The sequence below is a fragment of the Carassius gibelio genome, chromosome B21, assembly GCF_023724105.1.
Source record: "Carassius gibelio isolate Cgi1373 ecotype wild population from Czech Republic chromosome B21, carGib1.2-hapl.c, whole genome shotgun sequence".
Classification (NCBI taxonomy): Eukaryota; Metazoa; Chordata; class Actinopteri; order Cypriniformes; family Cyprinidae; genus Carassius; species Carassius gibelio.
In genome coordinates, this window is record NC_068416.1 from 14,347,605 (window position 1) to 14,366,770 (window position 19,166).

At 35.3% G+C, this 19,166-nt stretch overlaps 1 protein-coding gene across 17 annotated transcripts in view; it reads left to right on the forward strand.

The window, feature by feature from the left end:
- The window catches only part of nrxn2a (neurexin 2a), a 339,692-nt gene that overhangs the window by 274,385 nt on the left and 46,141 nt on the right, over positions 1–19,166 (forward strand). For all 17 annotated transcript variants that reach the window (XM_052588890.1, XM_052588893.1, XM_052588894.1 and 14 more), the window contains one exon: positions 9,960–10,141. In XM_052588890.1, the coding sequence (XP_052444850.1) occupies positions 9,960–10,141 (182 nt within the window). The remainder of the gene's footprint in view (positions 1–9,959; positions 10,142–19,166) is intronic.

Here is a 19,166-nt window from a genome sequence, read left to right on the forward strand (position 1 = left end):
TTCACCCTGTGTTATGTCCCTTAAAAAGATACAGTACAGTTGTTCCATAATGGAAATTCAGTCATAATATATACACCCTCATGTAATTCCAAACCTGTTTGAGTTCCTTTTTAGGTCCCACTTTATATTAGGTGGCCTTAACTACTATGTACTTACATAAAATAATAAGTACAATGTACTTATTGTGTTCATATTGTATTGTAAAACACTTTTGCTGCTATTAAGGTGGGATAGGGGTAAGGTTAGGGAGAGGGTTGGAGGTATGGGTAAGTTTAAGGGTCGGTTAAGGTGTAAAGTATGGGTCAACAGTGTAATTATAAATATAATTACAGAAATTAAATACAGATGTAATTACATGTAGTTTTTTTTTTAAATGTAAGTACATTGTAAAAACATGTATTTACACAATAAGTACATTGTACTAAATTATTAATTCAAATGTAAGTACATAGTAGTTAAGGCCACTTAATATAAAGTGGGTCCCAACATGAGCCCGTCCCATTAAGAAATACATCTGAATAGAGATTAAAATGGTAAAGTTGCCTTATTATACAGATTTATACAAACCGACCATTCAAATAGTCATTCAGACAACAGACTGTGTCAAAAATATGCATATGCACAAATCCCTAATGATTATCAGTCAAACTTCTTTGGCAGCTTGGCTTCTCTAGAGTGATAGAAATCTGTTATACATGTAATCTAAGGTGTTAGAGTACATTTTCACCTTTTTTAAACATATGTGATATGTTTTATATCTATTTAAAAAAAATTATCTTCACATCAATTATTCAGCTCTTCTTCCTGGTCTTTTTTAATCAAATACTGCTTGTACTGCCTGTCCTTTCATTACACATGGAGTTCTGACGGGTTTGTACTGTGTTGTGAATTGATGGTTGGGGGTTCTGGTGCACGTACAGAGCCCTAGTGGGAATGCACTGATTTGTTTATTGAAGCTGCCAACAAAAATAGGACACCCTGGATCTTGAGGTTTAATAAGTTATATGGCTTACAGTTCTGCAGCAGAGCAGTGCATCAGAAACCTCAAGAGACTCAACTGTTTACAGTAGCATTTACTCATTCCTGGTAGATATGCCAGTTATAAAGCTTAATCTGACCCCTTGCTACACTTTTGAGCAAGCCTCATCTGTCAATATCCTCATCTGAACTTGCAGCTAAATACGAGCGACAGAGTTCTTTTTGCAAAACATCAATGAACCAGGCAAGTTTTCTTTTCAAAAACCGTCTCGTCTAAGGTGAAGCTTAAAGGTGTCGCACTACAAAAACAGTGAATAAATACTACAAATTTGATATCACCTCATACGGAAAACACCTCGGTAAACAAGGTAGGGCTTGTATTTTCTTACTGATGTTTGCCAGTCTAAGTGTAAAGGATGTAATTTTGATACCACTAGCATAATCAAAGGAAATAATGACTTTGAAACAGATTTAGTCCAAAATAGATTGAAAAAAAAAAACTGATAGCCACGCCCCCAACTCGCGCCATTGGTTGAGTTACTGTTGCTAGTCAGAATAGTGCTGCAGAAATATAGTTTCCTTTAATTATAAAACCCAAAGCTGAAGCATTGTAGCATCCAAAAAAATGACAAACTGCACCTTTAACTGACAGAAAGCCACCTGAGATTTCACATTAGTATAAATGGTAAACAATCTTTAGCTCAGAATTGTCCGACAGTTTGAAATATCAAATTTGATGCCTGCAACTTCATAAACGGCTCTCAGAGGGAAGTCCAGTCCCTCGCCGAAGCGTCTCACACTGAGAGTAATTCACTGCCAGGTTTCCGCAATTACAGAAAATTGCTAATATTTCAGCGCTATGCAGTTAGCCTGACTGCAGGGTACAAGTCTTCATTTGATTTCCATCCACACTGTCAACTTAAAAACCCATTTAGATTTGATTAACCAAGGTAATATGGTAATCCAGAGAAGTTTTTCGATAAAACACTAATGTTCAGGTGAAAGTAAGTTCTGCTAATTTGTTTGCTTCCTTTGCGATTAGACATCAGAAAATGCCTACAGAAAAATATTTTTTCATATTTATTCTTTCAAATGTCGTGTAGCTTATTTATTGTTATGGCTGAGAGCCCACAGTGTTATTATTGGTCCACACCATAAAATGAATTTCATTTGCAGCTTTGGAAAACAACCCATAAAAAATTTATTCCAGGTCGGTTTCAATTAAATCTTGCACGCCCGACTTTTTCAGATTGCTTTTTCATACCGTAAATAGCATTGTCGCTATTAACAGACCCCACAAAAGTGCTAAAAGGACTTATTTAGTGCTTAGATCTTATTTGGTTGTTCTCGCATCCCTAGTCTTATTTGAACTTTGCTACAGAGTGTTATATTTGCTGCTCCTGTTTGAAATGTGCAGGATGTTCTTAGCCCGCAGAGCTTGCTTATCAAGTCTCAAAGTCTACTTCCACACTGTGGGAAAATAAGTGTAAATCCGGTGTGGTTTATCCTGTGTAATGTAGGATGTTAATACACCCTGGCACCCGTAGAATGGTTTTGTGGGAGAGAAGCAAATATTGTGTTGCAAAACATGTGAGTGTCTGAAAAGAATGCTAAGTAGACTGCGTCGGTTCCTTTGCAGATTTTGCATTGAGACTGCTGGAAATAACATGTCTGCTCAATTTTTTTTATAGCGTATTGGAGTATCGTTGCCACGATATTTGTTCATGCCAATAAGAAGGTAAATCTGGTATAAACTTATGCTATATAGATCTGTTTTTCTGCACCAATGGAACAAGAGAGACCTTAACTTGGTTTCTGTAGGAGTGCTGCAAGTTATTTGAGGTGTCAGAAGCGTCTGGGTTTGACTGAATGCGTGGACTTAATGAACCACAAATGATGGGTGTTCACATTTACCTTGATGAGTGCTGCACGCTGACTGACAGGCAAACTTATCCAAAAGGTTAATCAGTCTCCAAATGCTAAAGATACGTACGTGTTTCATGCTACATGCTGTATATTTGAACAGACTTGATTTTACATTAGTGTTATGAAATACCTAAGAAATGAATGATATAGAGTCTGAGCTAATTATGCTATACATGATTCAAATATTGAAGTTAAAATGAAATATGTCACAATGGTTCTTTTCTGATGTATATTTAAATATTTCAAGAAGTTGGTTCAAGTACAGTAAATGACGAGAATATGCAAGGTTAATATATATATATATATATATATATATATATATATATATATATATATATACACATATATATATATATATATATATATACACATATATATATATATATATATATATACATATATATATATATACATATATATATATATATATATATATATATATATATATATATATATATACATACATATATATATATATACATATATGTATATATATATATATATATATATATATATATATATATACATATATATATATATATATATATACATATATACATATATATATATATATATATATATATATATATATATATATATATATATATATATATATATATATATATATATATTGTTTTTACTTTCTATTTCTCAAAATATCCTCTATCACGGTTTCTACAAAAATATTTAGCTTTTTTCTAACTGCTGAGCTGGATGGATCATTCTGGCAAAAATATTGCAGCTAAACACTTAGCAAAAGAAAAACAATGCAAAGCAGTTGAAATGAATCCATAGAAGAAAAAAAAATACTTGGGATGGATCTTTCAAAAATGTTAGTCGTCCCAAAAGCGGCAGCTGCTTTGTTTTTGGCATACAGTCCTCCACATCCAGAGAGAGAAAAGATTCATTTATCTTTTTTTATGCCCCCCACTCCTAATTACTTTCCATTCTATATTTAGAAGCCTTTGATACCGCAACAAAAAATTATGTGCTGACGAAGACATTAATATTTGAAGTGAAATTAGAATATAAAGTAATTAACCACAATTCCAATTAAAATGTAATGAAGCCAAGTATATTTGTAAATTTAACACCAATATCAAGCATAAAAGCAAACACTCAGAAATTGGATGGGGAAATACAAAAGTGACTTTATTTGTCAGAGGCTTTGTCTCAATTCCATTAACGCAAAGAATGGACTTGCGTTCTCGTGGAGACCTGTCTTGCCAAGCTTAGTCTATCTATTTTTAAAAGAAATTTAATGTCAATGTTTAACCAAAGAAACTGATCCAAAAGTATTGAATATCTTGAATTTATGGATACACAAACCCATGTATCAGATTAAATTGTTCATTTGAAGTATGTAGGGGTCTACCTCTGCTTGCGCAAAGACAATGGAAAATGAGCGAGTTCTTTCATTATTATTCTGCACTATACCCTTGCTGCAGTAATGCTCATTAACACATTCTGCAGCATCACTTGGAATAATTAGTTCAAGAAATGTGAAATCTTGCACAAATATCACTGGAGCGTTGTGTAGTTTTCTTCATCTCTGGCCACTTTCATGTGTCTGTAAGCTGACTTTTTAGTTCCCAGAACTGTGAGGAATGTCATGTCCAGAAGGACTGAGCCTGTTCACACATGATCCAGTGGACATGATTCCAGTCTCCCTCCGTCCGAGGGCATCTGGGAACGCACAGCAAATAACTGCACTGCTTACTCACTTCCCTTTAGCCTCCATACACAGAGCTCATCTAATCACAGCATCTCACTGGGGCTCTCAGTGAAATCCAATCCCAACGCTTTATTGGAGATTGTTGTTTGCCTTGTTGAAAAGAAGAAACATGCAAAACCCGTTTCGGAGCTGTATGAAAAGAGCAAGAATAATTCACTTTGCTCAACTGTTCATTGGGGAGGTGATGTAGTCAAAAAAAAAAAAAGTTTTCTTTTTCATTTATTTTTGTTATTATGTGTTTGCTTTTTATCCCACGGGGTTACGAGATGTGATATTACCATAGGACAACTCTGTGGAATGTTTATTAATCTTAGAAGTAAAAGAAAAGATGGATCACACAGTTAAAAATCTCATCAGGGGTAGATTAAACACCATTGGAAAGTTTAGTCTATTAAATATATATACAGTGGACTAAAGAGGAAAAATATGTGTGTGTTTGGTGGGGTGCGTGTGTTCAAATTAATAAAACTAAAAACTAAGTCATTTTATACAGTCTTTTTCTTCAGTTTAGTCATCGTAATGTTTTTTCTTTAAGTAGGTCAGGCACACTATCTTATTTACTTATGTTTTTTTTTTTTCATGTATTTCTGTACATATTTGCATATTTTCACTCACTTATTTCCAGCTTTTTGTTTATTGCATTTTAAATAGACCAAAGTAAATAACATTTAGTCAGAACCTCTAGGCAAAAAAAAAAAGTCTTAAGATTTGAGAGAAAATTGTTATTTTATTCTAAGCTAAGTGATTCTACATTTATTCAGAAGCCTTTGTGTGCATGCTGATTTTGTTCAACTTATTTTATGTTATGTTTTAGCGTTTAGAATATAAAAATATAGTCTTACATTTTTACCTAATCAAATTCTCACTAATGCAGCTTTTAAAACGACAGCACGCAAACCATGATTCATGTCTGTGACAGTAACAGCCTAACAAAGGGACAAGCACTTGAATATATCCTGCCCAAAAGTCCTGTGTCATACAGTCGGGATTATAAAAGTTTTGTGAGTGGTAGTTTTAAATGGCACACGGCTCAGGAAATGGTTTTATCTTGTTCAATACACACACGTCTTTTTAGTTGAATTACAGGGAGTAACTGAAGCAGGAAAATTGAATTTTTGCCTCCAAGACTTTTTTTTCCCCCAAAGACGGTGTGTGTGGACAGTTCATTTAGTGTGCTTATTGAATTAAACAGTGTTTACAAATGCTTAACCTATCAGGAACTTAATGCACTGGCCCTTGCTTGTTCCACTACACTAAAGCCTGACAAAAGAGCCATTGTGGAGTAATAGAAATATTTAGAGTGCCCAGTACTGGCTTAAATGTACCATATCAGCATCCTCTTTTCTTGGGCAAATGTTTACTTGCAAAAACAAGCATCCTTTCTTTCATCTGCAGAAAAGGCTACGAATGGTTTTATGTCATAATTTTCAAGGGCAGATAAATGAATATAGGTCATAACCAATCTAATGCAGACAACATTATCAGAGGCCTACGTGAAGTGATATTGATTTGTTTAGCACAACCCTAAAATGATATAGAGTGGAAACAGATTCCAACATTTAGAAAATAACCGAGCCGATAAAATCGTATTCCTTCTGAGTGAGGAAATCAATTCTGTTTTGGAGACTTTATACACTTTCTGATTGGATCATGATAGCAGTGGTTAAGTTTCACCTCTGCTGCGAAGCGTCAGGCTAAACGTCCCATAAAAAACGTCCTTGGGCCAATGAAGTCACGTGGGTTGTCTAGACGCTATATGTGGTTTATGAAGCAAAGTGGTACACTATACAACCCAACTGGTGCACAAACTGAGAAGCTTCCCATCCATAAATATTCCTTAACAGCCATTAAACTAGATTTTGCATCATTTTTTTATTAAAAAGATATATATTTCATCTCTTTGAGGCTGGACTTATTGAGCTGTTTTTAATAGAGTAATATGAGATGAGTCAGTATCTGTCTCTAAATGAAACTGCGCCTGTCACAAATGTCAAGACACGTTGTGGCTTTGTTCCTGAATTTTTTTGTCTAGCTTGGCTTATGTGAAAAATATTCCACGTGTGTCATGTAAAAAAAAAAAAATCGGGCATTGTAGATGAACTCTAAATTTTCCATTGACGTAAAAGTTAGTAGGTAGGCAGTTTATTTGTCTTTCATTTGAATTACATGCTGCTTACATCAGTGAGGGTCAGACTATCATTATTATAATTTGATTTAAACTTTATATTATGTTGTAGTTCTGAATTGAATTACTGGCAACCAGTTTTAATTGACTTTAATAGCCAATATAGGTTCTTACTTTCATTCGGAGTTTGGCAAGTGTAATGCTGATGACAAATACTTTAGCTCCTATTAAATGAATAGGCCTGATTGATCCCATGTGTATGAGTTCCTCATATTTCAGCGGCTCGAACAGTTGTTGTGATGCGAGGCGGCCCAAACTCAACAAGTTATTTAGCAGCTTTCACGAGCAGGTGTTCGGCACTCTGTAACCCGCATCCCGCCTGGGGGACCACTCGCCAGAACTCTTAATTACATTCCCCGCACCTCCTCTGTTTGCTCATTTAGACGACCACAAGCGCCAGGAATGACAGGTGGCACCACTTTTGCATCCAGGTATTTAGGTGAGGTTTGAGGTAAAAGTGGGAGGTCAGTTATTTAGCAAACCTTTAATTAGTTGGGAGGGCGTTCAAGCGAACCCTCGTCTCAATGTTCCAATGATGAGTAAATATCTGGCCTTCCAGCAGATGCCGAGTGTCGAGCGTGACAAACGGAGAGCACCTGACAGATGTTTGTAGAGCTTTGGAATAATGTTAGAGGTACTTTGCAACTCCAGAACAGACTGTGTGGATGTTATTTCATTAGATAACAAAATATGAAGCACAAGAAAGATAGCACTAGTAGTTTCTCCAGTTTCCTGCTTCAAAAACTTTTCTTGCTTGTAGTTTTAGGAATTTGCTTAAAGTTTTGTTAACAGTTTTAACAAGGTTTCATTGGTCAATATTCCCTTACGAAAGGAAAATATATTTACCAATATATTTCTTAAAATATATTGTGATATATTGTAATATATTATTTTCCCTTTTTATTTTCTAATATTTTATATATTTGAATACATTTAATAATATATTGATGATACATATATTATATAATATATTGCAAAATATACAAATGATTGCCGCTTTCAATGTTTTGCAATATATTGGAAAAAAATTAATATATATAAGAATATATGCCTAATATATTACATGATTTTTTCCAATATACTGCAATATATTTTTGTTTCATAAGGGTTAGTAATGCAGTTCAAATGATTAAACAGTGAGCAATATACAGTATCTAGAGCATTTATTAATCTTAGACTTGATTTAAATACATTATTAAAATCAAAAGTTCTGTCTGTTAACTAACATGTTAACAAGACAGTTGTATTTACAAATAATATCAAATGCTTTATTGTTGGTTAATGAATTTACTAATGATAACAAATGAGATTTTATTGCAAAGTTCCCGAAATATACTTATATTTATATTCGTTATATATTTATATATTTTTTAATTTTATGATTTATTGCTAAATAAAATGAAATATAAAATAACTTAATTGTATTTTACTTCATACTTTTTTATGATGATGATGATGATGATGAAACAAACATAAAAATGCATCTGGGGGAAAATAACTTGAAAAATAACACAAAATGCATATTAAAGACAAATAATAACACTGAAAGAGTATACCACAGTCCATGATGAAGTCCATAAAGAAAGCAACACACCTTAAAAGCGGATGCACACAAGGAAAAATGATGGCAAACCACTGCAATGCAGCAGCCAGTCCCCGTGAGCCAGTACAAACCACCAACAACTAACAAAATATGTTGCCATTAATATATATTTTTCGAAGTTGTTCTCAGACGGTTACTGAAAACCTAGCAATAGCAAGCTAGCTTTGATAGCATAAGATTCCACCCTCCCAGTAAATTAATCTCCAAAGCCAAACGCGCGTTAAACTCACAGCACATGTAATAAATGAGTTCGCTGCAGTCCTTCACTGTGAATGGATCTGTTCTGAGGCTCTGAAAACACTGGATCACGGGCTGATCACCTGAACAAAGTGTGCACTTCGTTTTGAATCAACAGACTTTATGAAGGGATTAAGCAGTATTGTGCTTTCGGTTTTAGTTTGTTTGACAGATACTGTGTCAAAGCATAATGGCCCAAAACACAACTTTAAATACCTTTTATGTTAGAATAAGAAGTTTAAATATATTTTAAAAACTAAATTTTTTGCCCAAAAGACCTATCGTTTCATATCGTCATTTGACCACAATGATATCAAGACAGTTTTGATATCGCAATACCACATCCTTAATATTTAGACCACTTAACTTAGTAATTGGTATCAGAATGTGAAGAGACTTTCAAACAGCATAACAAACAAAAAAAATGTTTCGGAGGAAAATCACCTACCCTGCCTTTAAAATAATTTAATTAGCTTTATCAGCTGTAATTGAAAAAAATACATATTGTAAAAAAACATTATATTTAATAGTTTTTCATGTGTCTTGTTTCCGGGACCTTCTTGATGTGTATTTCTACATTGTTCATTGAGTATAGCTGGACTTTGTTCACATTTGCCCATTACTGTGCTATTGTGCTTCAACAGTGAGGCAGCTCACATTACATCCTCTCGTTTAACCCTGGCAAATCGGTCAACACAGTTGCCCAGGTTCATTCTCTAGGGCTGTTTCAGCACGGATAGCTTGGCAGTTTCAAACATGTCGGGCATCCGTCCCGCCCTGCGGTGGTTTCTTACCAAGCTGACGCAGCACGGCCCTGGCTCTATTTCAGATACTCATTTCTATACAGCCACTGTGATTCGATGGCATGTCCAATGGCAGTGAAATATTAGCTCCCTAAGTATGCGGTGAGGAACAAGAGCAACAAGAGGGCAAGTTGGTGAAGTTCGCAAGGCCAATAAAACATTTCAGCTCCAAGCCGACGCAGGATGCTTGTTTCTGAAATGGCAGTCCTGAATATGACTTTTGGAAACACGTTGCAAATGAGCATTCAAGGCACATCAGAACAGATGGCAACTTATTAAAGACAGAGACGCTTTTATCTCATACGAGGCAGAGCATAGGGCAAATATGCGATGTGAGATGGTTCTTTAGCATCCATCTTGCCTCACACATTCACATTGCTGCATCCCTCCTGCTGTGACGCTCCACATCTCACTTTCATTCTTATTTTCCTTTGTCTCATGAAACATCCTTGAATCCTTAGCTCATGTTACGTGTCTTCCTTCATTTGGCAGCTGGGACCACATATATTTTTGGGAGAGGAGGAGCACTCATCACGTACACATGGGCTCCCAATGATCGGCCGAGCACCAGGGCAGACCGTTTGGCCGTGGGCTTCAGCAGCCAGCAGAGTGATGCCATCCTGGTGCAGGTGGAGAGCAGCCAGGGCCTCGGAGACTACCTGCAGTTACACATTGTGAGTATCACAGCTCAGTTTGAAGCACTTATAGGACTCTTACTTATTATTTATCATCCTACAATCCTCTACATCAGGGATAGGCAACTCCGGTCCTGGAGGGCCACTATTCTGCAGAGTTTAGCTTCAGCCCTCATAAAAACTCACCTGCCTGTATCTATCTAGTTATCCCGGAAGCACTGATTGCCTTGTTCAGGTGTGTTTAATCAGTGTTGGAGCTAAACTCTGCAAGACAGTGGCCCTCTAGGACCGGAGTTGCCTATCCCTGCTCTACATGCTCTATATTAAAAAACAGATGGCTCTAATGTCTTTTCGTTCCAGTTTTCGGATCAGTTTGGCTGTATCACTACTATGAATCTAAAAGGTTTTTTAAAGACATCTTTCAGAATTTCACTTTTTCATGTTAGAAAATGTAATATATCTGATATAGCCTAATTAGAAACGTCAGTCTGACACATTTAATGTGAATGCAAATACATATGTATACTTATTATTGTTGTTGTTGTATAACTTGTATAGTTTACCATAGAAATAATACTAGAATAATAGAAACAATAATATTAGTATTAATAATTATAATAATAATAATAATGTATAATTTATATAGTTTATAATAATTGTTGCTGTTCTTGTTATTGTTACTTATTAGTATTATTAGCATTAGTATTAGTATTAGTATTAGTATTAGTATTATAAGTATAAGTATTAGTATTATTATTAGTATTAGTATTAGTATTAGCATTAGTATTAGTATTAGTATTAGTATTATTAGCTTTAGTATTAGTATTATTGTTGTTGTTTGCCAAAAAAAAAATATATATTGTTCATTATTAATATCTTGTTGTTGTATAACTTGTATAGTTTACCATAGAAATAATAATAGAATAATACAAACAATAATATTAGTATTAATAATAATAATGTATAATCTATATAGTTTATAATAATTGTTGCTGTTCTTGTTATTGTTACTTATTAGTATTATTAGCATTAGCATTAGTATTAATATTAGTATTAGTATTAATATTAGTATTAGTATTAGCATTAGTATTAATATTAGTATTAGTATTAGCATTAGTATTAATATTAGTATTAGTATTAATATTAGTATTAGTATTAGTATTAGTATTAGTATTAGCATTAGTATTAGTATTAGTATTAGTATTATAAGTATAAGTATTAGTATTATAAGTATAAGTATAAGTATTAGTATTAGTATTAGTATTAGTATTAGTATTATTAGCTTTAGTATTAGTATTATTGTTGTTGTTTGCCAAAAAAAAAAAATATATATATATATATATATATATATATATATTTCAGAGCCAGATGTCCATCTACTGTAGACGTGATACAGAGCTGAAACTTACCACTGATTTTCTAAAATATCCTTAAATTTTAATGTAAAGACATGCTGTGATCACACCATGCCATAATAACTATAATTACTAGATGACAACTCTGGACGTTCTACTCAGAGCTGTTCACATCCTCTGACTTAGAATTATGTATTTTTATGGTAACACTATTAGCACAAAAATGAAACTGTGTGATTTGAGTTATCAATGGACAAAGCCACAGCACTACAAATAATAGTCATTATGCAAGAGGCTTATTAATAAAGTTATAGGTTAGTTTAGTTGGACATTCAGCTGTGTACTAGCTAAATTAAACAGTATGGCATTTGTGCTTGTGTGAATGCTTTTTATGAACCGGAACCTCATAATTATAGTAACTCCAACATGACAAGAACACACCTTCATTTTGCTGTGACAAAACTGTAGTATGTATTATATCTGGAGGCTTTTGTGTGAGCAATGCTACTGACGTAGTCTTTGCATTTCCATTCAGTCAGTTGGGGAACTGCTGACAGGGGAACTGATGCAAATTGACTTGGATAAAAATCTTAAGTTGAATCATTTTGGAGAACGCTTCAGGGGCTTCAGACATATGAAGCTATATTCATGGATCAAACGATGAATAGAAGCTACGTCTTTACATTCAATTCTCCTTGATAAGATCCGAATACACCTCCTCCCCAACCCAGGCAGATAGGAGAAAATTACCCCCAAAATGATGGAATCATTAATCGCTGAACAGTTTATGATGAAAACACCATACCCCTTCATATTCATTTAGCGTATTAAAACAACATAGGGCTGGGATAGTATGACGGTAGATCAAGCTTGTAAATGCCTCGTTGACCTCTTGGCTTATTACTTGCAATTATATTCAAGGGAGAAAAAAAAAAGATGCATTTTAATAAGGTTCCTCCGAATGAATAATTAATTCAGCGTGAACTGTCGACTTTCACACTGTGAGCCTCCATGGCAGCACAGCCATAAACAGTCTGAGAGCAGCTGCTCTCCCAGACACAGACTGGGGCTTGTTTTCAGAAACTTCTTCCTCTCGTCACAGACACAAAGCACAAGAGCCTTACATTCTGTGGGCTGAAGGACGGATCTGTGGAGGGTTTTTTACATCCTTTCTGATGGCTTTTTCTCTGTCAGAATGGTGATTCCCAACATGGGGGATAGATGTGTCTCATGGGGATTTTGTGTCGCTATGTAGCTCTGAACACAGTACCTTTTTAAGAACAGAATATATTAATATCAATAATAAATAATGTAATGTAATGTAAGTCGCTTTGGATAAAAGCGTCTGCTAAATGAATAAATGTAAATATGAATAAATAATATCTTTATTATATTTGAAATTTAAAACTAAAATGTAACATTATAAATTAGCATTAGTCAAATTTGTGGTAGAATACAGTATGTGCTATTTAGTTATTTAAAAAAATTAGAGATCCAAAAAAGGAAAATTTGCTGTTTTTTTTAGCTGAAACCATAAAGGCTGGGTGATTCATAAGATTTCAGTCAATGGTTCCCATCACTGTGAGAATCAAAAAGGTTTCTGACAATATCGAAGCAAACTGTTCAAAGTGCTGAATATTTACAACAGTATGCATGTAAAAATGTAAAGCGACTACACTTCGTTTACAAAATTAATTACTAAATGTACCAAAAATGACATAATTATGTTTGCATCGATCATAATTAATCTCATGATTTTATAGAATACGGAATTAAACATTCATAATGTCTTCTTCTTTTTTTCAGAAATTTTCCACTTACCTCTTTATCATTAATATTAATAGTTTTGTTGTTTATGCTGATGAAGGCTATTAGCATATCCGAGCCCTACTAATGAGGCTGTCAGGGGACAGAAAAACAAAAAGGTTGGGAAACACTATCCAAAACGCTCTGTCCTCAGTATGCCGGTCCAAGGCGATGGCATCAACCTTGATTACAGTGCTCTATGATTTGGCTTGCGCCGTAAATAATATTCAGTTGTATATAAAAACGAGTCTGTAAACTTTATGGTAGACATAAACAGCGAGTTATGAAGGAGAGGCGTGGCAAATAGCATCTGAGGTTTCACGCTGCTCTCAAGACAACTCAGCTTACGCCTCAAAGTTTGTCCTTCGTGTAGCAGGATTTACTTGAGCTTGTAAATTACAAGCAAGGACAGATAATCCAATTGGTCGTGAGCATGATAGATGTATGGAATGACTGACTACGGTGGGCGTAGCAGAGCCCGATGGCCCTTAGGCAGCTGACTTCAGGGTTTTCCCACTTCTTCTCTCCTACTACTCATCCCTCTTTCTCTCTCTGATGATGTTGCTTGGGTTTGTAGCATCATTTATTTACCCACGGACTCTGAGGTTAGATGATAACTGAGCAGAACCAGCCCGGGCTGATGAATGAGACAGAGCCAGGGGTTGTTACGGCTTGTAATGAATAGCAGACTCATTTTGTATTCCGGGTGGGTGTGTATCGATCTGAACCAAGGCTCTGGCCTCCTCAATTTTGTTGGCATGGTGTGTTGAGGGTGCCCCAGGGTTCACCTGCCCACCTGTCAGGGGCACAGAGTGATGGGCTAATAGAGCTTTATGGTCTTGGTGACCATGTTAAGCAAACACCTAAGACCCCTGGAGAGAGGGGTTGAAATGGAGTGTAGATGCCACCCCAGACTGTGACCCACTGGTCGTGACATCAACACGGCTGGATAGATGAACCCGTGCCCCCCAGTGCCCTCTGCCAGCTGGCATAGACATCAAAAAGAGAATGCGGACAGGATGGCAGATGCTTCAGTGGCTATTTGCTGTTGTACTTACCAATGTGTTTCTGTTTGTTTACACTGGTACCTGATTACAATACACAAACAGTGAGATTCTGCTGGACTTCCTGTGATTTGGCACTGGTAATTACAACTGTGCTGATATATTCAGAACCGAAGCAGGATTTTCTTGAAGTGTGATATAATATGATGTTTTTACTCTAAGCTTCAGTTTTAAAAAATGTTAATATTGAGTTTTTATTTTATAAACATAATATGGCCAGTTATGTTATTAAGTGAATTCTTACATCATCAACAGGAATTGTTCTGAAAGAGCAGAGTGAACCATTCTCTCTAAGAAACACGCAGTAGTGATGTTTTGTTTCTGAATTAATCACTTTTTGTCATCGAGCAAATCATGTCTCACTCACTTGTTTCATACCTGAATGAGTCAGTGTGTTTAAACAAATCATCTGAATAAATGATTCAATGACTCACTCATACACACTCATACAGTAGGTGCATTTATGTAGTAGGCAACAAAAAAAAACAGTATGTAAAAAGAGTATTATGTCAGAATTTACACTATTTACACAACAGCAGCCGAAAAGTCTTGTGAGTTGACATTTTACCATCCCATGAGGCTACAGGTTTGTGAATAGCAACTGCCACATGTAGGTGACATGATAATGACAATATGACAAATGTACTGTAGCATGTCTAGATTACATTAAATCTACACATATCTGTACTATATTGATCATACTTTTTTAAAACAATTACTAATAAATATTTATTCGGAAGAAGTATCTTTGCAGTTTTGGATGTTGATGAATCAATAGGTTTAAATGAATAGGTTGAATGAGCGATTCAATGACTCACTCATAGAAAATTACTTTTTGTTCTTGAATGATTAGTGTGTTAGATCAAATTGGTTAAATTAATAATTCAATGACTCATTCATAAAGGCACTTAATAATAATGGAATAAATAAGTGGGTTTGAAGGAATTGGGTAAATTAATGATTCACTGACTCAAAAAATCCCCACCAGTATTGCCCAGATTGACAATCTGTCTTGAAATCAACACTAACAAGCAGAGTGATAGAAGAGGAAAAAGGCCCAGTGCTGTCGAACTGTTCTATCAGCACTTTTGAAACTGGAACTAGCTGTTGTATAACAGGACAAAAGCTCAGAGAGATGTTTCAGACAATTCGATTTGCATCATTTAAAGCTACAAAAGATCTCTTGCAAAGTAAAACGAAGGACTCTCACTATAATTAGCTGCTCCCACCGTGAGTTTGACTAATAGGCAGATTAAATTGGCCTTTGTCAATCACAGCCCACTGTAAGCCTCCTTCATTAAGCAACTTTAGAAAGCACCCTGTGGCAAAGGCCATCTCTGTGGAAGGGAATCAGGAGCATAGCACAAAAGAACAGTTTAACTCTCTTATTATAATATTCACACCGACCAATTTTGCTGGCAAATTCTATATTCATTGCTCTTGGGCAGCGGTTCCCAAACTGGGGTGCATGCACCCCTAGGGGTGCACAGACTGACCAGCAGGGGTGCATGAGAGAATGCTTGTGATGATGTGTGTGCATTTTTTGAATGGGCAAATGAAAGAGAATTTTAAAGAATTTAACAAGGTCGTGGCAGTTGAGGCTCATTTGAATTCGAAGTAAATGAACAAAACTTCACACAGAAAAAACCGCTCTGCGCAGAACTATAAATTAGGAGAATAATGTCAATGTGACTGTTTTTGCTCAATTTATTTAACGTAAATAGTTCCAAACAAACTTAGCAGCAGAACTGTCGTGCATCTCCGAGCAACACACAGCGATGTTTCGTTACTGAATAATATGCTGTCAATGATTCAGTGGTCCATTCATAAGGACAGGCCCTGCTTCTCAATGTGCACCCTATCTGCCCTAAATAGTGTTGAAAATTACTAATATCACATAGAATTTAGGATGGATTGTATGCACTTGTATCACAAAAACAAATTCCTCGTATGTGTAAACATACCTGGCAATAAAGCTCATTCTCTCATTCTCACATTGGGACGCAGGCATGCACTTGCCTCATTCTTGAATGAATCAGCCGTCTGAATGAATCATTTGAATGCCTCAATGACTCATTAAGACAGTCACTTACTGCAGGTTACTTTCAAATTCAAAACCTTTTTTAATATTTTCCAACTTTTCATATTTGTAAATAAAAAACCTGATTTAAAACACCAAGCTGTTGTAATCTTGCAGTGTAAATGCATTCATGCTACATTTCAGCTTCATAAAACTGTCTGTGTAAATGCATCTAAATGCCACTTCAGCTGCTTCTGTTTCTCCAGCAGTGCAAAGATTTGATTTGTTAATGCTGATTTCAATTGATTGGTAACAGCCCTATAGAGTCTTGTTATATTAAGTGAAATTAATAATAATATTAAAGATTTTTATGTGAAAGATGACACATGCATTTCATAAGTTTAGGAGGACATGCCCTTTTTATAGTCAAAAAAAATAAATAGAGAAAAGACCCGGAAATCAATTTAAATTGATTTTAATATGGGGTAACTTTAGTCATATGAGATATATTTTATAATTTTTCAGCAGCAAAATTGTGACCAGTGAAAATGCTGATGGGCTAGTAATTTCGGAAAACCACAGTGGCTGGTGAGCAGAAGAGTAAAGCCCTACAGTGAATACATGTATTTAGTAATTGCAGTTAAAAATGTGGAGTACACTGGTGGGGGTGCTTGACATGTGTCAAACACTTGAAAGGGGTGCATGCTGCAAAAAGTTTGGGATCCACTCGGGGAGTTATTCATATCTCACCAGCCTTTACAACAAATTAAAAACATATAAACAGTTTATAAATTAAATGTCATCTATTTAAAGATCAATTTCTTTCTATATATATATAGAGAGAGAGAGAGATTTCAGTTTGTAGGAAAAGCCACTTGCTTAAGTTAATAATATTAATATTAATGTTAATATTATATAATGGCAAATAATATGCAGTTGAATAAAAGAAAACACATTTGTAGTCTTACTGAGGGGCTGTGGGTATATCTAAGTCAAAAAGTTGTTGGGAAATATTGCCCTATGGTACAGTATTTTTCATGGGCCCATTTTGGCTGGGCTCAATGCTGCAGCTCTAGAGCTTGGTCAGTGCACCATCCATCTCGTATTTGACTGGTGGAGGTGCACTTTGGCTATGGAACAGATGCCAGGGGCGCAGCACACCTCAGGGAAATCATTCTTTTTAGTGGTGTGTATCCCCTAGACAGATGTGCCGTGATTAAAAAAGGGAGGACAAATCTGTCAAATGGCAATGTGTGGCGTAATAATTAAAGGTGCAATTGTTGAGTTATTCAGCAAATTTTCTTTCTTGTTTTGCCCACTGAACTACGGACACGTTCACACCACAGAGTTCTGGCAGCCATGTTTAAATACAGGAGTCATCAATGTCCTGTGTGTAAAGAATTAAGGAGTCAATTCTGAAACTTTGATAGCAGAAATATTGGTAAACCATAGCAAATCCTGTCACATCTTAGCCACTTTATGTTTAACAGTATGAATGTGTGTAGTTGGAATGAAATTTGGATATACATCTGTCACTGTCACTGCCCTTCACAAATCTTCTCTCATGGCCTCATAAATTGTCCAGTGAGTGTGGACTTCAGATTTGCTGGAAGTAGTAGGACGTCCAGGTTCTTTTCACCTACTGTTTTATGAACACTATGAATTTGAACATTCCACTCAGCTCAGATAATGTTTTTTTTTTGCCTACTATATAGCATGGAAGTAGTCATAGTCAGACACAGGGCTTGTCTTGCTCTGAACTTTGACCTTGGAAGAAGATTTATCACTTTCAAAATGCAGGGTTTTAAAGGATTCAGTTGTTCAGTCATGGGTTGGAGGTCCGGATTGGAGTTTCAGTGCAGCTTCAAAGGACTCACACGATCCCAGCTGAGGAATAAGGGGTCTTATCTAGCGAAACAATTGGCAATAAGAAAGAAATACTCGTCTTGCACTTGCTTGACCTCACGCATTACAGTCATGTTGGAAAGGTCAGGAGTGATGTAGGCAGAAGTACAGACTCAGTGTATAAAAACCAAACATGCAATGACTAAATCAAATGCCCTTTACAAAAATGGTAAAACAGTGATGTTGGACGATGGTTGTTGGAGAAGATAAGATGGAGTTCGGTTATACTTCTGCCTATATCACATGTGAATACCTAATGTGTGAAGTCAAGCTAGTGCAAGATGAGCATTTGTGGTTAAAAAAATATTTTTATTTAAGTTTTTTAATTTAATTAAAAAAATTGTAGAAAATGATTGATCATTTCGTTAGATAAGACCTGTATTCATTGTCTGGGATTGTGTAGAGCCCTCTGAAGCTGCACTGAAACTGCAATTTGAATCTTCAACACACTGGCCGCGACTGAAGTCTACTATATAGAGAAAAATCCTGGAATGTTTTCCACATAAACCTACGTGAACTATTCCTTTAGCACTGGTAAGACCAATGAGAAAAAAAATCAAGGGACATATTTTTACTTTTTAAATAATTTCGCTTTTATGAGTAACTGAAGTCATTTTCTGTTTGTTTTGCTTTTTGCACACTTGGTTCACTAACGCATAACCCTGGAAAAAAAAAACTATAAATGTCATAGACATGGTACACCAGATAGAGGGCACAAGGGCACTTCTAGGAAATTCAATTCTAGGAATGAAAAAAAAAATAGAGCCAAAACAAAATGCATTATTGAATAAACTGTTAGGTTATAGTATCTGGTTCCTTGACTATTTTGAATAAATCTATTGAATGTCTATCCAATGGCACCTTATTTTGAGAATGACCCATCTCTGATGTGTATGAGGCTTAAGTTTGTGAGC